Below are 20,910 nucleotides of genomic sequence, written 5' to 3'. Positions count from 1 at the left end.
GATTACAGGCATGAGCCGCTGCGCCCAGCCTACGTGTGTGAATTATATCTCAAGAAAGCACTTATTAGAGACCACTAGGACCCCTGCAGAGAAGGAGGTCCCACCCCAGCCAGAGGATGAGAAACTCAGAGACCAACTTGAGAACTGACCCTGCCAGCAGATGCTGTGTATCCTGGGGCTGGTCACTTTGCCTCTCTGACATTCAGTGGCTTCCCAGGGCAGTTAGACCAAAACCCACCTGGAAGGCCCTGCAGGACCATCACTGTGCTGACCTCTTCTCCTGCCCCCATGTCCTGGCACACCATGGTCTGGCCACACCAGCCTTTCTGTTTGGTAAACAAACTGAGCTCCTGCTGGTCCTGAGGCCTTTGCACTTGCTGTTCCCTGTGCCCACAACACTCTTCCCAGATCTTCTCCCTGCTAGCTCCCTCCCACGCTGATGCAACCTCCCCAGAGGGTGTTTCCTCTATTCCCTGCCTGAATTGCCACAATGACACCCATCACTCCTCAGCCCATGGCACTGTCTTTTATTTTTCCCCTTCATAGCACTTAATAGTATCTGAAACCTTTTTTTTTTTTTGTAGAGTTGAGGTTTCAGTATGTTGGCCAGGCTGGTCTTGAACTCCTGGCCTCAAGTGATCCACCCACCTTGGCCTCCCGAAGTGCTGAGATTACAGGCGTGAGCCACTGCGCCTGGCAAATTTTTTGTATTTTTTGTAGAGATGAGGTTTCGCCATGCTACGGAGGATAGTCTCAAACTCCTGGGCTGGAGCGATCCTCCTGCCTCAATCTCTCTAACTATTGGGATTACAAGTGTTGGGAACCACCACGTCTGGCCCTGCTAAACTGCCTTATGAGGGAGGGAAATGAAGCTCAGATGGATCTGAAGGGCAGGCCTGAGGTCACACAGCTGGGGAGATGAGCGACTGGGGACTGAACCCAGACGTCACCAACCCAAGCCTGCCAGCTTAACTCCGTGCTTCACTTCACAACCGTCACATCTCTTGTGTCACGTGTGTCCTCAGTTCCTCTCAGCCGTGAGAGCCAGGACTTTAATTACCATCGTTCCCATTTTTGCCATAAGGACCCTGAAACTCATCAGGCCCAAGGTCATGTTCCAGGAAGGCGCTGGATCCTGCCCTGAGGTCAGCTAAGCTGAAGCCTGGTGCTCCCATCCCCTGGCCGTAAAGCACAGAGACTCCCTCCCAATTCATCGCTGCAGGGACTAAGATGGTTTTCCAAGTTGGTACTTCAGGGGGCTCCATCCAGCTCCCACCCTCATACCCTGATGAGCCACTTTCCCCGGGTGGCTGGTGGCAACCTCAAAGAGGCCAGTGTGGCCCTTCAAGGCGCCAGATACCCCGAGAGGGAGGAACCCTGAGGTTGCCCCTACCGTTGTCTTCTGGGTCCTGCTCCTGCTCTGCACTGGCATAGGTACGCAGGAACTCAGCGAAGGCGCCGTCTCGGGCCAGCAGCTCCTGGTAGGAGCCCATCTCAGAGATCTTGCCGCCGCTCATGACGATGATGACGTCCACCTGCGGCAAGTAGCTCATGCTGTGCGTGACCAAGATCCGCGTCTGTGGGCAAAGGGGATACCCGGCCACATCAGTGCACACGTGCGAGACTCCCTGGCTTGGTAGAGTGAAGACTAAAGGAGGAATGAGCCAACGAACACCTGGTGGGCAGAACTCAGGTCTGCAGGTGGGACATGCACCTGCGATAACAGCATCCAGGAGCAGCTGAACCCGTGCACACCGTCCTTTCACGCGCATGTGCAAAGGGCCTGCCACGCCGCAGGTGCTGAGCTAAAAGCTGGGGAGGTGGCAGGAAACAAAGACCGCTGCCGCAGATTCCAGGGCTGGAGGAGAAATGAACACTAGTAAAATAGTGCTTGCTGAATGGCGAAAACGCAGCAAAAAAGGGGAATGGGTGGACCAAGTGTGTGGGTTTTACAATTTTAACAAAGGCGATAGGGAAGGTTATTTTTTTAACAAAAACCTGAATGACAACAGATAGGGAGGGAACCATACAAGTGTGTTAAGGAATAAAAGGATGGTGCCGCTGCAAAACAGTTTGTATGCAATGGTTTAAATTTTTTTTTTTTTTTTTTTTTTTTTTTTTTTTTGAGACAGAGTTTCAGTTTGTTGCCCAGGCTGGAGTGCAGTGGCATGGTCTCGGCTCAATACAACCTCCGCCTCCCGGGTTCAAGCAATTCCCATGCCTTAGCCTCCCACGTAGCTGGGATTACAGGCACCCACCATGACACCTGGCTGATTTGTTTTGCATTTTAGTAGAGATGGGGTTTCACCATATTGCCCAGGCTGGTCTCAAATTCCTGAGCTCATGCAATCCACCCATCTCGGCCTCCCAAAGTGCTAGGATTATAGGCACGAGCCACTGCACGCGGCCCAATGGCTTAATTCTTTTCTTCTTCTTCTTTTTTTTTTTTTTTGACATACGGTCTCTCTCTGTCACCCAGGCTGGAGTGCAGTGGTGCGATCTCAGCTCACTGCAACCTGTACTTCCTGGGTTCAAGCAATTCTCCTGCCTCAGCCTCCCAAGTATCTGGGACCACAGATAGGTGCCACCATGCCCAGCTAACTTTTGTATTTTTTGTCGAGACAGGGGTCTCATCGTGTTGCCCAGACTTATCTTGAACTCCTGAGCTCAAGCAATCCACCCGCCTTGGATTACAGGCATGAGCCACTGTGCCCGGCCCTGGCTTAATTTTTTTCTCAAACAACTCCCGCTGTTAGCTACCCCCGAAACCACTACAAAGTATGCACATGAATACATTTGATCTGCAGATCTTAAAGTTTGGGAAGACATTCATCAAACTGTTAATAAAAGTTAGCATATGTTTCCTTAAACAGCGAACGGTCAATCTGTTCAGCTTTATGGATCTTACAGTTGCCACACCACCAACTCAGCTCTGCTGGGTTCCAGTAGCCGCAGATGACACTTTAAACAACAGGACACGGGCGGTGACTCAGACCTGTAATCCCAGCACTCTGGGAGGCCAAAACGGGAGGATCCCTTGAGGCGAAGAGTTTGAAACCAGCCTGGGAAACATAGTGAGATGTGTCTCCACAAAAAAATATAAAAATAAAAATCAATCAGCCAGCCACGGTGGTGCGTGCCTGTCGTCCCAGGAGCTACTCAGAAGGCACAAGGGGGCTGCTTCAGCCCAGGAGTTGGAGGCTGCCATGCCATGCTTGTGGCACTGCACGCCAACCTGGACAACAGAGCAAAACCCTGTCTCCGGAAAAAAAAAAAAAAGAAAGAAAAGAAAAAAAATACATTGGCCATGTTCCAATAAAGTTTTATTTATGGACACTGATATTTAAATTTAATACGATTTTCAAATGTCACAAAATATTCTTCCTGTTTAGATTTCTTCTATTTAAAAATACACACATCATTCTAGCTCAAGAGCCATACAAAAAGCAGGCGGTGGGCCAGATTTGCTAACCCTTGCTGTCTAAGAGAAGAATTAAAGATTAGGGATGCAGGATGAAGAGGGACTACTTTATTTACTTTATTTATATATATTTTCTGAGACGGGGTCTCACTCTGTTGCCCAGGCTAGAGTGCAGCGGCGCAATCTCAGATCACTGCAACCTCCACCTCCCGGGTTCAAGAGATTCTCCTGCCTCAGCTTCCCAAGTAGCTGGGATTACAGGCATGCACCACCATGCCTGGCTGATTTTTGTATTTTTAGTAGAGACGGGGTTTCACCATGTTGGCCAGGCTGGTCTCGAACTCCTGACCTCAGGTCATCCACTGGTCCAGGCCTCCAAAAGTGTTGGGATTACTCACTGTGCCCAGCTTTATTTACTTTACACACACACACACACACACACACACACACACACACACACACACACACACACATATTGTAAGAATATATCCATATTCTTGTACTTTTCAATTTTGTTACCATGGGCATGTATTAGTAATTTTCAAAAATGTTTTTTACTACTTTAAAATATGTTTGCACAGAATGTTAGTGGTATGTATGGGAATGCTTACAAGAGGTCACATAGCACGATGCTTCCTGTATATATATGTGTAACGAGATAACCCTATTTAGAAAGTTTATACACAGAGCAAAAAGACTTGAAAGAAATACAAAATCTCTAACCAGTGGAATGTATGTAACTGCTTCCATCTTTCTTGTTCATGTTTTTCTTAATCTATATCCCACCCATGGGGATGAGTTAGTTTTAAAATCAGGGGAAACAGCTGGGCCTGGTGGCTCATGCCTGTAATCCCAGCACTTTGGGAGGCCGAGGCAGGCGGATCACTTGAGGTCAGGAGTTTGAGACCAGCCTGGTCAACATGGTAAAACCCCGACTCTACTAAAAATACAAAAAGTTAGCCAGGCATGGTGGTGCACACCTGTAATTCCACCTACTAGGGAGGCCAAAGCAGGAGAATTGCTTGAACCCTGGAGGTGGAGGTTGCAGTGAGCCAAGATCACTCCATTGCACTCCAGCCTGGGCAACAAGAACGAAACTCCCCCTCAAAAAAAATAAAAAAATAAAAAATAGTAAAATAAAATCAGGGGAAGAAAAACAGCCAGTGTGCACCCATTACCACAACTGCCCTATAAAAAGAACACAGGAACTATTTCCTATCATGTTAAGATGTTGTGGCAATTTTCCAACCCCTCCACCCACAGCCACCTCTGCAAGTAAGAAAACACATCCTGCTGGGTCACAGGCAGTGTCTTGGGGTGGGATTCCCGGCTGAGAAGCCAGCCCTGGGACTCAATCAGGAAGACGGGCCTCCCTTGGCCATGCAGAGGCAATGAATTTAACTCTGCATGGAACACTTACCCCTATAAAGACAACTACAAGACAGTTGTCTTAGGAAGGCTTCCAAGAGAAGCATGAGAAATGTGTTCTTTAAAGTCCAGTTAAACACAAAGAAAGCCAGAGAAAGTAAAGGACTCCTAAAGGGGACACGTTCTGACTTAACCAAAGGGCGAGACAGCCCAACGCCAAGCCCCGCCCCGCCAGCAGGCACCTTGTTCTTCAGCATCCCCTTGGGGCCAATCACATTTTCAAAGATATGTTTTCCCACGTGGGCATCCACTGCTGAGAGGGGATCATCGAAGAGGTAAATGTCAGCGTTGCAGTACACGGCCCGGGCCAGGCTCACGCGTTGCTTCTGGCCCCCAGACAGGTTCACGCCCTGGGGAGAGACATGGCACAAGAATGGGTTTCCTGGGAAACGTTGAGACTCAAGAAATGCAGAAGCAGGCTGAGTGTGGTGTGATCCCAGAACTTTGGGAGGCTGAGGCGGAAGGATTGCTTGAGGCCAGGGGTTTGAGACCAGCCTGAGCAACATAGGGAGACCCTGTCTCTACAAAACAAAAAAAAAGAAAAAATTAGCCAAGCCTGGTGGCGTGCGCCTGGAGTTCCAGCTATTCAGGAGTCCGAGTGGGAAGATGGCTTGAGCCCAGGAGTTCGAAGCTGCAATGAGCTATGGCTGGGCCACTGTACCCCAGCCTGGGCGACAGAATGAGACCCTGTCTCTTTACAAAAGAAAGAAAAGCATAGAGCCTGCTCAGGACACAGCAGGCCCAGGGTGGAGGCCCTGCAGAGCTGCACCCACCACCTCTTCTCTGAGTTTGAGGCTGAAGGCATGAGGTCATGCCGCCTGCACAAACCTGGAGCCAGGCCCCAGCTCCACCGCCACCAAGGATGGGATCACAGGCACAGGGTTTAGCCCCACCTGTAAACTGGGCAAAGATAAAACTTGAGTCTCCCGTGACGTGCTGAGCAGGGCACGTGGCACACAGCAAGCACTCAGCGAAGGCTGGCTGATGGCACCAAATCATGTTGGCCAGTGGGAAAGCCCTGATTTCTTAGTCTCATGGAAGGCGCTGGTGGACATGGGCATATTAACGCTACTGCTGCTGTTGGTCACAGGTGCCGTGTTTGCCAGCTTACCCTGGATCTGTCACTGTCCGGCAAAGCCACATAATAGGTGAAGCAAGGCTCCAGCCTGGGGACGCTGAAATCCAGCCCACGTCCCAGTCACCAGAAGGAAGGACAATGCATGGACCAACAGCAGCGCCAGCTCCCACCATGACAGATAAGCCAATGTCATTTCCCTCTTTGGCTGGAAATCACAGGTTACTGCCCAGCCCCTCCTGAGATGCCTGCCCTGGCTCCCAGGCACTGAGGTGGCAGCCCTGGCAGCCAGGTGCCTTCTATTTGTTTTTTGAGACAGAAACTTGCTCTGTCGCCCAGGATGGAGTGCAGTGGCACCATCTCGGCTCACTATAATCTCCACCTCCCAGGTTCAAACAATCCTCTCACCTTAGCCCTGAGTGGCTGGGACCACAGGCGCACAGCACCACGCCTGGCAACTTTTGTATTTGTTGTAGAGATGGGTTTTCACCATGTTGCCCAGGCTGGACTCAAACTCCTGACCTCAGGCAATCCTCCCACCTTGGTCTCCCAAACTGCTGGGATTATAGGCGTGAGCTACCAGGCCCGGTCAATAATTTGTTTTTTATTTCCAAGGAGCTGCAGACTTACCTCAATTTTTAAACATCATTCACCAAGTAAGAAAGCCGACAGAGCCCCTGGCTTGTAACTAAAAACAGAAATGGGCCAGCATTTTGCACTCTTGGTCTTCCAAAAGGGGATACACCAGACGACCACCATGGGGCGCGAGAGCAAAGTGGTCAGGCAAGCAGCAGGGGAGGGCACCCCAGGCCTGGAAGGCTCAGACCAAGCTGTGGAGGTGGGCAAGAGCTGGGGATTGCTGAGGAACAGCAGGAAAACCTGGGGGCTGGAGCACAGGGGGAGGGAGAGTCTGTAGTGGTGAGAGGCACAGAGAATGGCCCTTTTAGAGATGACAAAACGAGCAGGTAAGAACATGAACCCAGGAACCATGCTCTCTGCAGTTCTGTGGCTGTGTGGCCTCAGGCAACTCACTTGGCCTCTCTGTGCCTCTTTTTCCTCAATGATTACCTAGGTATAACAACAAATTCTGGCCGGGCGCGGTGGCTCAAGCCTGTAATCCCAGCACTTTGGGAGGCCGAGACGGGCGGATCACGAGGTCAGGAGATCGAGACCATCCTGGCTAACACAATGAAACCCCGTCTCCACTAAAAATACAAAAAAATTAGCCGGGCGTGGTGGCAGCGCCTGTAGTCCCAGCTACTCGGGAGGCTGAGGCAGGAGAATGGCGGGAACCCGGGAGGCGGAGCTTGCAGTGAGCCGAGATCGCGCCACTGCACTCCAGCCTGGGCGACAGAGCGAGACTCCGCCTCAAAAAAAAAAAAAAAAAAAAAAAAAAAAAAAAAAAAAAAACAACAAATTCTACCCATGGGTTTGCTGTGAGGAATAATTATGTGTAAAATGTTTAGCATAGTTCCCGGCATACAGAAAATACTCAAGTTATAGGCCGGGGGAGGTGGCTAACATCTGTAATGCCAGTACTTGGAGGCAGAGGCGGGCAGATCACCTGAGGCCAGGAGTTCACGATCGGCATGGCCAACACGGTGAAATCCCACCTCTACTAAAAATACAGAAATTAGCTGGGTGTGGTGGCAGGGGCCTGTAGTCCCAGCTACTCAAGAGGCTGAGGCAGGAGAATCACTTGCACCTGGGAGGCAGAGGTTGCAGTGAGCCAAGATTGTGCCACTACACTCTAGCCTGGGTGACAGAGAGAAACTCCATCTCAAAATAAAAAAAACAAAAAAAAGAACTTCGAGAGGCTGAGGCTGGCAGATCACTTAAGGTCAGGAGTTCGAGACCAGTCTGGCAACATAGTAAAACCCCGCCTCTACTAAAAATACAAAAATTAGCCGAGTGTGGTGATGTGCACCTGTAATTCCAGCTACTCAGGAGGCTGAGGCAGGAGGATCGCTTGAACCTGGGAGTCAGAGGTTGCAGTGAGCAGAGTGTGTGCCACTGCACTCCAGCCTGGGCAACAGAGTGAGACTCCATCTCAAAAAAGGAAAAGAAAAGAGAAAAGAAAAGAAATAAAGAGTGAGAAAATGCTCAGTAAGTGTTAGCTATTGTGCTATTTTCAGTATTACGTCTGTCTTGACAGGGACTGTGAACATCTGAATCATTGACCACTCCCCTCAACAGCATGCCCTCTGTCGTGTGACTCTGAAGTCATGTGACCACAAAGGTAGAATGTACTTCCTTCCTGGTCCCTTCCCTTCGTCCCTTCCCTTCGAGCTTGGCCAAGTGACTTGCTTTGTGAGTGGAAAGGACAGTGTACTTTAAGGGACACTGCACGCTTTTTTGGGGGCCTATCTTGGGCCTCTGCTGCCACCATGAAAAGAGCCTCCCTTTGGAAAGCTGCTGAGCCCTCACCCCAGTCCCCAGCAAACAGCTCTGTAAGGGAGACCTGAGCCACACCCACAGCCTGGACCCAAGCTCAGCTGGCCTGCAGAGTTCAGCAGAGCGACCCAGCTGAGCCCCACCGGGTCAGCTGACTGCAGTAGACTCACAGACCACTGAGAGTGTGAGAGTGTTTGTTAGGCAGCAACAGCTGACTCATCCAGGGGCCAACATCAAAACTATACTGACCTTCTCGCCAATCTCTGTCCGATCCCCGCTGGGCAGGATTTCCAGGTCTGGGAGGAGGGCACAGGCCTGTATCACGGACCTGTAATACGGTTCCTCCAGCTGACATCCAAAAAGGATGTTTTCTTGGAGAGAATCATTCTGAATCCAGGCCTGCTGTGGCACATAGGCCACCGAGCCCTAAGTGGCAAATGGAGAAGGAGGTGAGACAGACACACAGACAGATCTGATCAACAAGACAGCAGCTGGCCCAACCACCTGCTACGAGGGCCTCACTTCACAAGTCATTTTCATCACACCTATTGCTTTGGCAAGAGGGAAACTGCACGAAGGACAACAGATGCCAGGGCTGGGATGAGAACCCATACCAGGTGAATCGCTGACTCCAACATCAGGAGTGAAAGAGCTGGTATCCTCGTTGATAAAATTACAGTTATTTATTTAGTAGCTAGCTATTAACTCAATACCTACAGCGGCGATCAAAACCCCCGCTTCCAAAGAGTGGAAGCCCCTGACATGGCCAAAAGCTACTTGATTACAGTTATGGTGGATGCTAAGAGAAAAAGATATATGACAATTTTTAGAAGTCTGACTTGACTAGGCGCAGTGGCTCATGCCTGTAATCTCAGCACTTTGGGAGGCCAAGGCAGGCAAACTGCTTGAGGTCAGGAGTTCAAAGCCAGCCTGGGCAACACAGAGAAACCCTATCTCTTTAAAAAAAAAAAAAAAAAAAAAAAAAGAGAGAAAAACTAGCCAGGCAATGGTGCTGTGCATCTGTAGTCCCAGCTACTTGGGAGGCTGAGGTAGGAGGGTCACCTGAGCCCAGGACATGGAGTTACCATGAGCTGAGACTGCACCATGCCACTGCACTCCAGCTTGGACCACAGAGCAAGACTCTGTCCCAAAAAAATTAAAAATAAAAGACTGACCTAGTGTGGGACATCCGGGAAGGATCCTCGAGGAAACATCCTTGCTAAAAATCGAAGCAAAGACTCCTATATCAAAGCATCCGTTTCAAAGGTTTACTTTTATTTCCATATAATGTCAGGTATCACAAATAGCATGAGAATAAAGGCTAGAGTAAGGATATTTGTTTTGTGTATTTTGCTAATGAAAATGCTGGGGTAGTTAAAAAACATTCTCTCTATTTATTATGTTTGTAGAAACAAAATCTCTCCATGTTGCTGATTCTGGTCCCGAACTCCTGGCCTCAAGTGATCCTCCTGCCTCGGCCTCCGGAAGTGCTGGGATTATAGGCATGAGCCATCATGCACGACTCAAACATATGTTTAGACAAGAACCAAAAAGTGAAGAATGAGTCCGTTTCATAAGGAGAAGAATGAAGAGCATTCAAGTCCGAGGGAACAGGACATGCGAAGGCCTGGAGATGAAAAGTACTTGGCACATTCAAGGAGCAGAAAGTCCAGTGTGACAGGAACATCGATCAATCCTATGAGGGAACGACTGGCAAAAAACACACCAGGGACAGCAAGGGGGCCTATTCATGGTGAGGACCATGGGTTTTATTGGAAGGGCAACGGGCAGCCCCTGAAGATTCTTTTTTTTTTTTTTTTGAAACGAAGCTTCGCTGTCGCCCAGGCTGGAATACAGTGGCAAGATCTCAGCTCACTGCAATCTCCGCCTCTGGGCTCAAGGGATTCTCCTTCCTCAGCGTCCTGAGTAGCTGGGACTAAAGGCACACACCACCAGGCCCGCTAATTTTTATATTTTTAGTAGAGATGGGGTTTTGCCATGCTGGTCAGGCTGGTCTCAAACTCCTGACCTCAGGTGATCAACTTGCTTCAGCCTCCCAAAGTGCTGGGATTACAGGTGTGAGCCACCACGCCCAGCCAGAAGATTCTTGAATAAGGGAATTCTAGAGAGGGCAAAGCTGACAGCGGGTCCCAGCTGCCCTCATTCTTACTCTAAATTCTCAAATAATTAACCTGCTGACTTGAATATCCTAACTTTTAAGAAGCCAAAATGTCAACAGAGGTGCCTTACCATAGAACCCATAGAAAAATACATAAACCACACAGACTAAAACATTTGGGAAAAGATAAATATTTTATACACATTTCTAGCACTCCCCTTACTTGGGCAAAACAACCAATAATAAATAATCATCCGGCCTGAAATGATAATAGGGCCAGGATAGCAGAAACCTGCAGAAAGCAATGTGGATCCCACCAAGATTTGGAATTTTCTCCCATTAATCTAGCTCTCACGGCTCATTAATCTTATTTTATGGCATGGACTTGAAAGTAATGATAAAACATTTCTTAAAACAACAGTTAAAGGTCATTAGTTTGGACCCAATCACAATGTATACTTTTCAAAGGCATTGTATAATCAACGAAGAAAGGGTTTTGCTCGGAAATAAAAACAATGTCATAAACTAGGCCAGGAGCAGTAGCTCACGCCTGTAATCCCAGCACTTTGGGAAGCCTAGATGGGCAGATCACCAGAGGTCAGGAGCCCTAGACTACCCAGGCCAACATGGTAAAACCCCATCTCTACTACAAGTACAAAAATTAGCTGGGCACGGTAACAGCACGTGCCTATAATCCCAGCTACTCAGGAGGCCGAGGCAGGAGAATCGGTTGAACCTAGGAGGCGGAGGTTGCAGCTAGCCAAGATCACACCACTGCATCAAGCCTGGGCAACTGTCTCAAAAAAAAGCAAAAACGAAAACAAAAACAAAACAAAAAACCAGCACAACAACAAACATCATAAGCTTGACATTCCCAAAGGCAGATTCCAAGAGACAAATGTGCAGTTGCACAGACACTAAAGAGGTGCAGGCAAGTACACCTGGGACACATGAGGTTAAACAGTTAATAGATTTTTTTCTCACTGCAGGACTTGTCAGAGCCTTAATCTGCTAACGTTTATTATAAGAGGGAGGGGGTTGGAGTATTCATTATTTCCCATGCTCGTTTGAGTCTGGGGTTCTTTCTCCCCCAGACGTCCTGCAAGGTGAGCTGGCTGCAGACCACACTCCTGGAAATGCTGGTAGCAAAACTTCTGGGGATGTATTGTTACACTAGGAAAAGGCCTTCATGCAGAGTTAACTAAATGCAAACTGAAGACTGTTGATTGCCAGTGGGACTTACTGGTAAAGCCGCCTCTTAAGCTCACTCTTGGGGAATTTCAACTTACTTCAAAGTACACCGTGTATTTAAAAGCAGTAAAACTGCAGTCTTCTTTTAGCCCCCTATTAAGAATTCAACAAACACTAAAAATTTAAACTGTTCCCTTTAAAAAATGTTCTAAGAAAATATTCCAACCACATATTTTTGTTTTGTTACATTTATAAGAAGAGATACCCAGAGAGATCCATAAAGATAAAGAACAATCCAAAAAGACCCAAAGAGACCACGAGACACTCAGTGACAGGCAGAGACGCAAAGGAAGGAGGCAGGCCGCGTACCAGGGAGCCTTCATGTGTCTACTAAGTATTTATTAAGTGGCCGGGTGCAGTGGCTCACACCTGTAATCCCAACACTTTGGGAGACAGAGGTGGGCAGATCATTTGAGGTCAGGAATTTGAGACCAGCCTGGCCAACATGATAAAACTCTGTCTCTACTAAAAAAATATAAAAATTAGCTGGGCATGGTGGCGCATGCCTGTAATCCCAGCTACTCGGGAGGCTGAGGCAGGAGAATCGCTTGGACCCAGGAGGCAGAGGCTGCAGTGAGCCGAGATCGTGCCACTTCACTCCAGCCTGGGGGACAGAGCCTGACCCTGTCTCAAAAAAAAAATAATAAAAATAAAAATTAAAAAATTACAGCTTAATAAGCAGATAACAAAATAAATATTTATTAAGTGCCTACTACATACTGGGCACTATTTTAAGTGCTGGGAGACAGACGGAAATAAATGATACCAAAATCCTGCCTTTTAGGATGGCACAGAACAGAACAGAAAGAACGCGAGAGAAAGGGACAGACGGAAAGATAAAGGAGGAAGAGGAAAACAGACATTGCTACTCTCACTTCCGGCACAGGGACAGTTAAAAGAAACAGCATCATTTTTGAGCTTTTCCTCAGACCACCAGCTTCCCCACTGCCCCTGCCTGCTGGTCCTCATCCTACCTTGAGAGCCACGTGCCCCTCCACTTTGTCCATCTCGGCCAAGAGAGCTGAGAGCAGCGACGACTTTCCGCAGCCCACCTGGCCCACCACGGCCACCAAGGCACCTTCCGGGATGGAGAAGGTGATGCTGAAACGACACAACACACCTGGCTCAGCTGCAGTGAATGAGGCCTGCCAGGCTGATGCCCCTGGTCACTGAGCCTCGATTTACCCCAAGTAGAGAAAGAGAGAGACAGACAGAAGGCACGGCCATACTAAACACTGAAGGCCTCAACTGAACACTGCTGAGTTCAGTTCAGTGACCCGTCTCAGGGGCGCTCCAGGTGGGAGGCAGGTGACAGGTGTACCTTAGAGAAGAGAGGCACAGAGTAACCTGAGGGATCCCGTCACACTGAGCTGAAAGAGGGGCAGAAACTTCACTGGGGGCATGAGGCAAGGTCTGAGAGGAGAGGACACCTCAAGACAAACTGGGGCTAGGCACGGTGGCTCATGCCAGTGCTGGTAATCCCAGCAAGGTGGGCGGAGGGAGGCTGAGGCGGGCGGATCACAAGGTCAGGAGCTCGAAACCAGCCTGGCCAACATGGTGAAACCCCGTCTCTACTGATAACACAAAAATTAGCCACACATGGTGGCAGGGGCCTGTGATCCCAGCTACTCAGGAGGCTGAGGCACAAGAATCGCTTGAACCCAAGAAGTGGAGGTTACAGTGAGCCGAGATCGTGCCACTGCACTCCAGCCTGGGCAAGAGCGTGAGACTCTGTCTCAAAAAAAAAAAAAAAAAGAAAAAAAAAAAATCAAAACTCTGACAGAAAAGCAAGTGTCCAAGACATGGAAATACGGGGAGAGCTGGAGAAAGGTGTAAAGGGGTGAAGGCACGGGGTGTAACCAGGGATGCGATGGCACTAAGGTAGGTGGTAGCCAGGCCTGGGAGCACCCTGAAAGATGCCCTGGAAGACGCTGTGCTAAGACACCTGAACTCTGCCAGCCAGGAGCCACCAAAGGGTTGAAAAGGGAGACAGACATGAATAAATCTGAGTTGAACTTTGGGAAGATGTTTCTATTGAAATCATCCTTTAACGAACAGTAGAAAGCAAAATAAAATAAGCTCAACATTCTCCCAGCAACAGTGGCTGTCAATGGGGCAGGACAACCCCAGGCCACTCCCACTGCCAATGGCACAGCCAGAGCAGGGTTTCCATCCTCCCAGGGAAGGGAGGGCACATCCAAGGCTTTGCTGGGCTCACTTACATGGAATATGCTTTTATTTTTTATCTGTATTTACTTATATATTTATTTATTTTTGAGACGGAGTCTCACTCTGTGGCCCAGGTTGGAGTGCATTGGCTTGATCTTGACTCACTGCAACCTCCACCTCCCAGGTTCAAGTGATTCTCATGCCTCAGCCTTGCAAGTAGCTGGGATTACAGGCAGGTGCCACCACGTAGAGCTAATTTTTATATTTTTAGTAGAGATGAGTTTTCCCCATGTTGGCCAGGCTGGTCTCAAACTGCTGACCTCCAGTGATCTGCCTACCTCAGCCTCCCAAAGTGCTGGGATTACAGGCATGCACCACCATGCCCAGCTAATTTTTTTATTTTTTATTTTTTTGAGACAGAGTTTTACTCTTGTTGCCCAGGCTGGAGGGCAATGGCGCAATCTCAGCTCACCGCAACCTCCACCTCCCAGGTTCAAGCATTTCCCCTGCCTCAGCCTCCCAAATACCTGGGATTATAGGGATGCACCACCACGCCTGGCTAATTTTTTGTATTTTAGTAGAGACAGGGTTTCTCTATGTTGGTCAGATTGGTCTTGAACTTCTGACCTCAGGTGATCCGCCCACCTCGGGCTCCCAAATCGCTAGGATTACAGGCGTGAGCCGTGTCTGGCAAATTTTTTTATTTTTAGTAGCGACGTGGTTTCACTATGTTGACCAGGCTGGTCTCAAACTTTGGACTTCAGGTGATCTGCCCACCTTGGCCTCCCAAAGTGCTGGGATTATGTGCTTTTTAACTGCCACCTTTCTGATTTCAGAGTATTAGTGGAAATGCTGATAGTCGTTGCTGTCACTAATTGTTTCATTCTTATGACACTGTTGCATGGTGATACTTATCAGGCATTTTGTTCCTGTGCTGGGAGGAGAATGGATTATGGGGCCTGAGTAGGCAGGAATCCCAGTGAGACAGTACCTGCAACTGTCCATGTGAGACTGAAAAAAAATTTTTTTTTTTTTTTTTTTGAGACAAGAGTCTCACTCTGTTGCCCAGGTTGGAGTGCAGTGGCGCAATCTCGGTTCACTGCAAGCTCTGCCTCCCAGGTTCAGGCCATTCTCCTGCCTCAGCCTCCGAAGTAGCTGGGACTACAGGCGCCCACCACTGCACCCGGCTAATTTTTTTGTATTTTTAGTACAGACAGGGTTTCACCATGTTAGCCAGGATGGTCTTGATCTCCTGACCTCATGATGCCCGACTCAGCCTCCCAAAGTGCTGGGATTACAGGCGTGAGCCACCGCGCTCGGCCAAGACTGAAATATTCTTATAGGCTGATGAGAGAAAGGGTTAGAGAAAGGTTCTGGGGGCTCATGGGGGGAACGTAACTGCAACAGGAAAACCACTGGGTCAGGAAAGGGACACATACAGATTAGTTGTGGAGCTCAACAAGAGAGAACAGCTACAATTGAAGCAGGCAGGATTTAAGTTAGACATAAGGAAGAACTTCCTAAGCATGCAGTACCACCATGAATTTTCAATGCAGGCATCATACAGATTCTTTTCTCTGGAGAGTTTGTCTCCTACACGATAAAACACAGCAGTGATTTGGCTACCCAGGCATGAGCTAAAGCTCTAAAAGGGTCCCATCACCCGTGTGTTTTGCAGATTCCTTAAGGGGGCCTAAAAAGCTGTTGATCAAGGCCTCTGGTCAGAAAAAAATGAGAGATGCTTGAAGAGTTGCCTGGGGGTAAGGTCGATTTCCTAGACACCATGTGCTTTGGAAAGGTAAGGACTGTAGGGTGTGGGGTGCCAGGCAGAAAGCTGGCAAGAAAGGGTGAGCTGGGCAGCTGAGGGGCACTGGAGTTCAGCAGCATCGCAGCCTCTGACTAAGACTGGCCAATCAGCATGCTCCGTGTCTGCAGGCATAGTGATTGGCCCACAGAGGGCAGAGGACCAAGTCTGGGTCAGCAAGAAGCAGGCAGTTCTCTTAACAGTAGGATACACAGTGGGAGCTGTTGAGACCATTTGCCATCACAAGGGGAGAGGATGCGTGAGGATAATGCAGACCAGGAGAAAGTGAAACACAGAAAATATGAAAAAAGTTCCGATGGCAGAATCCCTGGGTCACACTGTACCTGAAAGTAGAACTTCCCAGTTAAGCAAGCCAAGAGTCTCCTGTATTGTCTAAATCTATCTGTCCAAGGCTGCTATGACTCACAATCAGAGGGAACCCTCTGTGCTAGGCACCTCTGTGTCTGCTTCTCACGCCAGCCTAAGCAGGTGTATCTGCACCCATTTTCCAGATGGGTAAGCTAAGTCTTAGAAGGGCAAAGTGAGTTGTTCAAGGTCACAGAGATGGAGCACGGTGGGAATTCAAATCCATGTTTGACAAAAACCCTGTGGCTCTCTCCATGTCATCACATGTGTCCACATCCTGGCTTACCCATTCAGCGTGGGAGGGTCGCTCCTGGCCCAGGTGAATGTGGCGTTCCTCACGGTGATGCTGTTCGTATCCCCGCCTACAAAGCACAGAGACAACACGTCAGGCACAGGCTGAACTGTGGGACTCCGCGTGAGCAGAGCGCTCTCTTTCTCTGCTTGAGTGGTTCAACCCCAGAAGCTCGACGCGAATGACGCTAGGCATTATTACCTGGTGACATCAGTCACAGGTTCTGAAAGAACCCCAAGCTGCAGTTTTGGAGGCAGCCCCAGACCCAGAAAGCAGAAGGAAACTGCAAGAAGCTTTGTCCTTGAAAGACGGGGTTGCGCCATCCGGACGCTCATCTCGGGAAACGACTGCAGAGGCGGGGGCCCCACGAGGGTTACTCAACGCTCTGCACGCCCTGGCCCTTCTCAGGCAGGTTCGGGGCAGCTCCAGCTGGGAGGTCCCAGCAGTGGCCAAGGTCAGTGGGAAACAGCTGGCGTCCACATGCAAACCTCTCTCCATCGGGGTGGCCTGCATCAGACCGTTGGGCCCTCCTTGAGGTTCAAAGGGAGGTCATTCACCCTTCTCCCCATGTCCTCTCTATCTCTCATCCTCCCCCAGCCACACCACCCTACACACATCACATCACAGCAGGTGGGTCTTTCTAAAACACGCATCACGATAAACTCAAAAAAAAGAGGATACGGAACAGGAAGTGTGGTATGAGGGCACAGGGGAGGTGAGAGCGTTGGAGACAAAGCCCACGTTATATGGCTCCGTGTTTCTATCTTCTTCTGAGACAGGATCTGGCTTCTGCACCCAGACTGGAGTTCAGCGGTGCGACCTCAGCTCACTGCAACCTCCATCTCCCAGGCTCAAGCAATTCTCCCACTTCAGCCTCCTGAGCAACTGGGACTACAGGATGTGCACCATCATGCCCAGCTAATTTTTTTGTATTTTTTGTAGAGATGGGGTCTTGACATGTTGCTCAGGCTGGTCTCGAACTCTTGGCCTCAAGTGATCTGCTGGCCTCGGCCTCCCAAAGTGCTGGAATTATAGGCATGAGACACAGTGCCCAGCCAGCTCCACATTTCTAAGGCTCCTAGCACCTGTCTTCTTTTACTCTTCTTCCCATTATTTTCCTTTTACTTCATGTCTCTCACTTAAAACAGGCTGGGCACAGTGGCTCATGCTTATAATCCCAACACTTTGGGAGACCGAGGCGGGCAGATCACCTACGTCAGGAGTTTGAGACCAGCCTGGCCAACATGGTGAAGCCCCATCTCTACTAAAAATACAAAAATTAGCCAGGTATTGTGGCGCATGCCTGTAGTCCCAGGTACTTGGGAGGCTGAGGCAGGAGAATCGCTTGAAACTGAGAGGCAGAGGTTGCAGAGAGCCAAGATTGTGCCACTGCACTCCAGTCTGGGCAATAGAGAGACTCTGTCTCAAAAAAGAAAAAAGAAAAAAAAAAAAAAAAAAAAAAACAGAAAAGCAACTCTCTGAATTATGAGCCACCTTAAGACCATCTGGAGATAATACAGAAGTTTTTCTTTAAGTTGTCAAATGAAGAAATAACTTCATCCATGCATCAAAGAAACAAAAAACCTACAGAGAGAGGAAGTCACTGGTTAACCTAGATTAACATTCTCCCTCAGCTCTTCTAAAAGAGAGGACGTGGAATGAGGAAACTGGGAGTTGCTATTTAAGGAATTTAAGAAAAGCCACTGGAGCGAGAGGTTGCAGAGAAGGTTGCAGGAAACGGTTAGCTTGGGAGCAGGGAGCAGCCAAAGGGGGCCCCCACTGGCTAGAGCATGCTAAACATTCCAGAAAGTCCAACCACCTAGGAGGCCACTATTAGGGCAGGAAGGAGGGCCTGGGGTGCGGGCAGCACCCAGGGGCCTAGGGGTTTCCTGATGCTTGTATTGAGTCGTGAACAACTTCAGAAGCAAGAAACCAGCACCCCACCGCCGGCCGCCTCAAATTTCAGCCTGTGTTCAGCAGAGAAATTTGACCCCAGAGTAGATGGAATCATTCCCTTATCACGTGAGGGGATGTGGCACACTGGGACAGCAGAAACCAGATGACCACAGCCTAGGGGTGTTGGGAGGAGGAATCCAGCATCCACTTGGGCCACAGTTCTCAACTGAAGGCAACTGTGCCTCTCAAGGCACATCTGGCAACGTCTGGAGCCATTTTTGGATGTCAAAATTGGGGTGGGTACTACTGTATCTAATGGGTAGAGTCCAGGGTTGCTGCTCAGCATCCCACAGTGCACAGGACAGTCCCCAATCACAAACAATAATGTGTCTCCAGATGTCAGTAGCGCCCAGGATAAGAAACCCCACACCAGGGGCTGGCTGAGCTGAAGATGCTGAGATCGTCTCGCTCAGACCAGAGAAGGGACGACTCCCGCGATCTGTTTAGCATCTTCTGTGCACCAGGTGCTGTGTCAAACGTGTCAAATGTTTTAGGTGCCACTAAAGATACCTGAGCGCCTGCGAGGTGCCAGACACAGCTCACGCAGTATAACCGACATTTACACACATTCAATCTTCTGACCACATTCATTGGACTCTGGAGCCAGACTGTATGGGTTTGAATCCTGGGACAACCACTTCGCAGCTGGGTAGCCACGGGCAAGTTATTTAACTTCTCTGTGCCTTTTTTCTTTCTTTCTTTTTTTTTTTTTTTTTGAGACAGGGTCTTACTCTGATGCCCAGGCTGGAGTACAGTGGCATGATCATAGCTCACTATAGCCTTGAACTCCTGGGCTCAGCCAATCCTCCTGCCTCAGTCTCTCAAGTAACTAGGACTACAGGTACACCACCATGCCTAGTTAATTTTTTAATTTTTGTAGAGATGAGGTCTCACTACATTACCCAAGGTAGTCTCAAACTGCTGGCCTCAAGCAGTCCTCCAGCCTTGGCCTCCCAAAGTGCTAGGATTATAGGTACGAGCCACTGTACCCAGCCTGTGCCTCACTTTTTCATCTATAAAATACGGTTGACAACCATGCAATCAACTTCAGAGGGCTGTGGTGGGGTGTCTATGAGGCAGTGCACACTTGGCACATAGTAGGTGCTCAGTAAATCTCAGTGAGACAACATGCTACGGCCAGGAAGAGCATGGACTCGACCGACAGGCTGTATGAATCCTAGCTCTTCTTCTGATCAGCTGTGCAATCTCAGGCAAGTTTCAGAGGCCAGTTTCTTCACCTAGAAGAGGGGGGTTTCCATCACCCTCCTCCAGGGGTGCCACAGTGAGTAATGGACAAGTTGGGACATTGACATCCTTCAAACAGAACATGCATGACAGGGGCTTTATAAGTGAACGTGTCACTGCACTCTGAGACATTTTTTTCTTTTTTTTGAGATGGAGTCTCCCTGTGTTGCCCTGGCTGGACTACAGTGGTGTGATCTCGGCTCACTGCAACCTCCGCCTCCTGGATTCAAATGATTCTCCCGCCTCAGCCTCTAGAGTAGTTGGGATTACAGGTGCCCAACACCAAGTCCAGCTAATTTTTATATTTTCAGTAGAGACAGGGTTTCACCAAGTTGGCCAGGCTGGTGTCCTGACCTCAACTCCTGACCTCAAGTGATCCGCTCACCTCAGCCTCCCAAGGTGCTGGGATTCCAGGCGTGAGCCACTGTGCCTGACCTAATATTTATTATTAAGTGCCTCGAGAGATGGTTGCAAACAAGATCCCTGGCTCAGGGGGATGGGCTGGGAAAGGATAAATAAACAAGCTACAAAATAAACAAACCTGTCAATAAAAATGCATGGCCGGGTGTGGTGGCTCACATCTGTAATCCCAGCACTTTGGGAGGCTGAGGCAGAGGGATCCTTGAGCCCAGGAATTCAAGACCAACTTGAGGAACAAAGCAAGACCTTGTCTCTCCAAATAAAAAAACTTAATATTGAAAAAAATAAAAAGCCCAGGAGAAGCGGCTCATGCCTATGAGCCCAGCATTTTGGGAAGCTAAGGCAGGTGGATTGCTTGAGCTAAGGAGCTCGAGACCAGCCTGGACAACATGGCGAAACCCTGTCTCTATAAAACATACCAAAAAATTATCCAAGTATGGTGCTGTGTGCCTGTAGTTTCAGCTACTTGGGAGGCTGAGGTCGGAGGATCACCTGAGCCCACGAAATCAAGGCTGCAGTGACAGTCGTGACTGCGCCACTGCACTCCAGCCTGGGCGATGGAATGAGACCCTGTCTCAAAAAAAAAAAAAAAAAAATCCAAGTAACACTGTGCCAAAGAAAGGTACTTTTGTTTTCCTTATCTAGATAAAACTGAGCCTCAGACCTAAGTCTGCGCAGCTTGTGGGTGGTGGAGGCTGGCCAGCCTCCAGAGTCCTCGTTTAGCCCAGAATAGAATCAAGGTCAAAGCCTTGGAAAGTGACTCCCAGGAGGAAGCCTCAAGCAGCCGCTGCCCCTCAGCAAGAAAACAAGAATGCGAGTGCAAGTTCGCCCTCCTGGGAAGTGTAAGATAGGACAGAGGCCTAGGCGGCCAGGCTTCCCTTCCCTTCTGCCAGCTCTGCAGAAGCCTTGTCTCCCGGGCTCTCGCAGACAAGCGGCTGGGCAGAGTCAGACCTGAGGGCAGCCAAGGGAA

At 49.2% G+C, this 20,910-nt stretch overlaps 1 protein-coding gene across 2 annotated transcripts in view; it reads right to left on the bottom strand.

Moving 5' to 3' along the window:
- The window catches only part of LOC105467719 (ATP binding cassette subfamily C member 1 (ABCC1 blood group)), a 195,150-nt gene that overhangs the window by 50,886 nt on the left and 123,354 nt on the right, over positions 1-20,910 (bottom strand). For both annotated transcript variants that reach the window (XM_071084179.1, XM_071084180.1), the window contains exons 15-19: positions 16,314-16,389; positions 12,663-12,789; positions 8,568-8,744; positions 5,032-5,199; positions 1,394-1,577 (exon numbers count right to left, since the gene is read on the bottom strand). In XM_071084179.1, coding sequence (XP_070940280.1) covers positions 1,394-1,577; positions 5,032-5,199; positions 8,568-8,744; positions 12,663-12,789; positions 16,314-16,389 — 732 coding nt within the window. The remainder of the gene's footprint in view (positions 1-1,393; positions 1,578-5,031; positions 5,200-8,567; positions 8,745-12,662; positions 12,790-16,313; positions 16,390-20,910) is intronic.

Source organism: Macaca nemestrina, chromosome 18 (assembly GCF_043159975.1).
Source record: "Macaca nemestrina isolate mMacNem1 chromosome 18, mMacNem.hap1, whole genome shotgun sequence".
Taxonomy (NCBI): domain Eukaryota; kingdom Metazoa; phylum Chordata; class Mammalia; order Primates; family Cercopithecidae; genus Macaca; species Macaca nemestrina.
The sequence above is the reverse complement of the archived record's forward strand: the minus strand, read 5'-3'. Positions and strand labels throughout refer to the sequence as shown.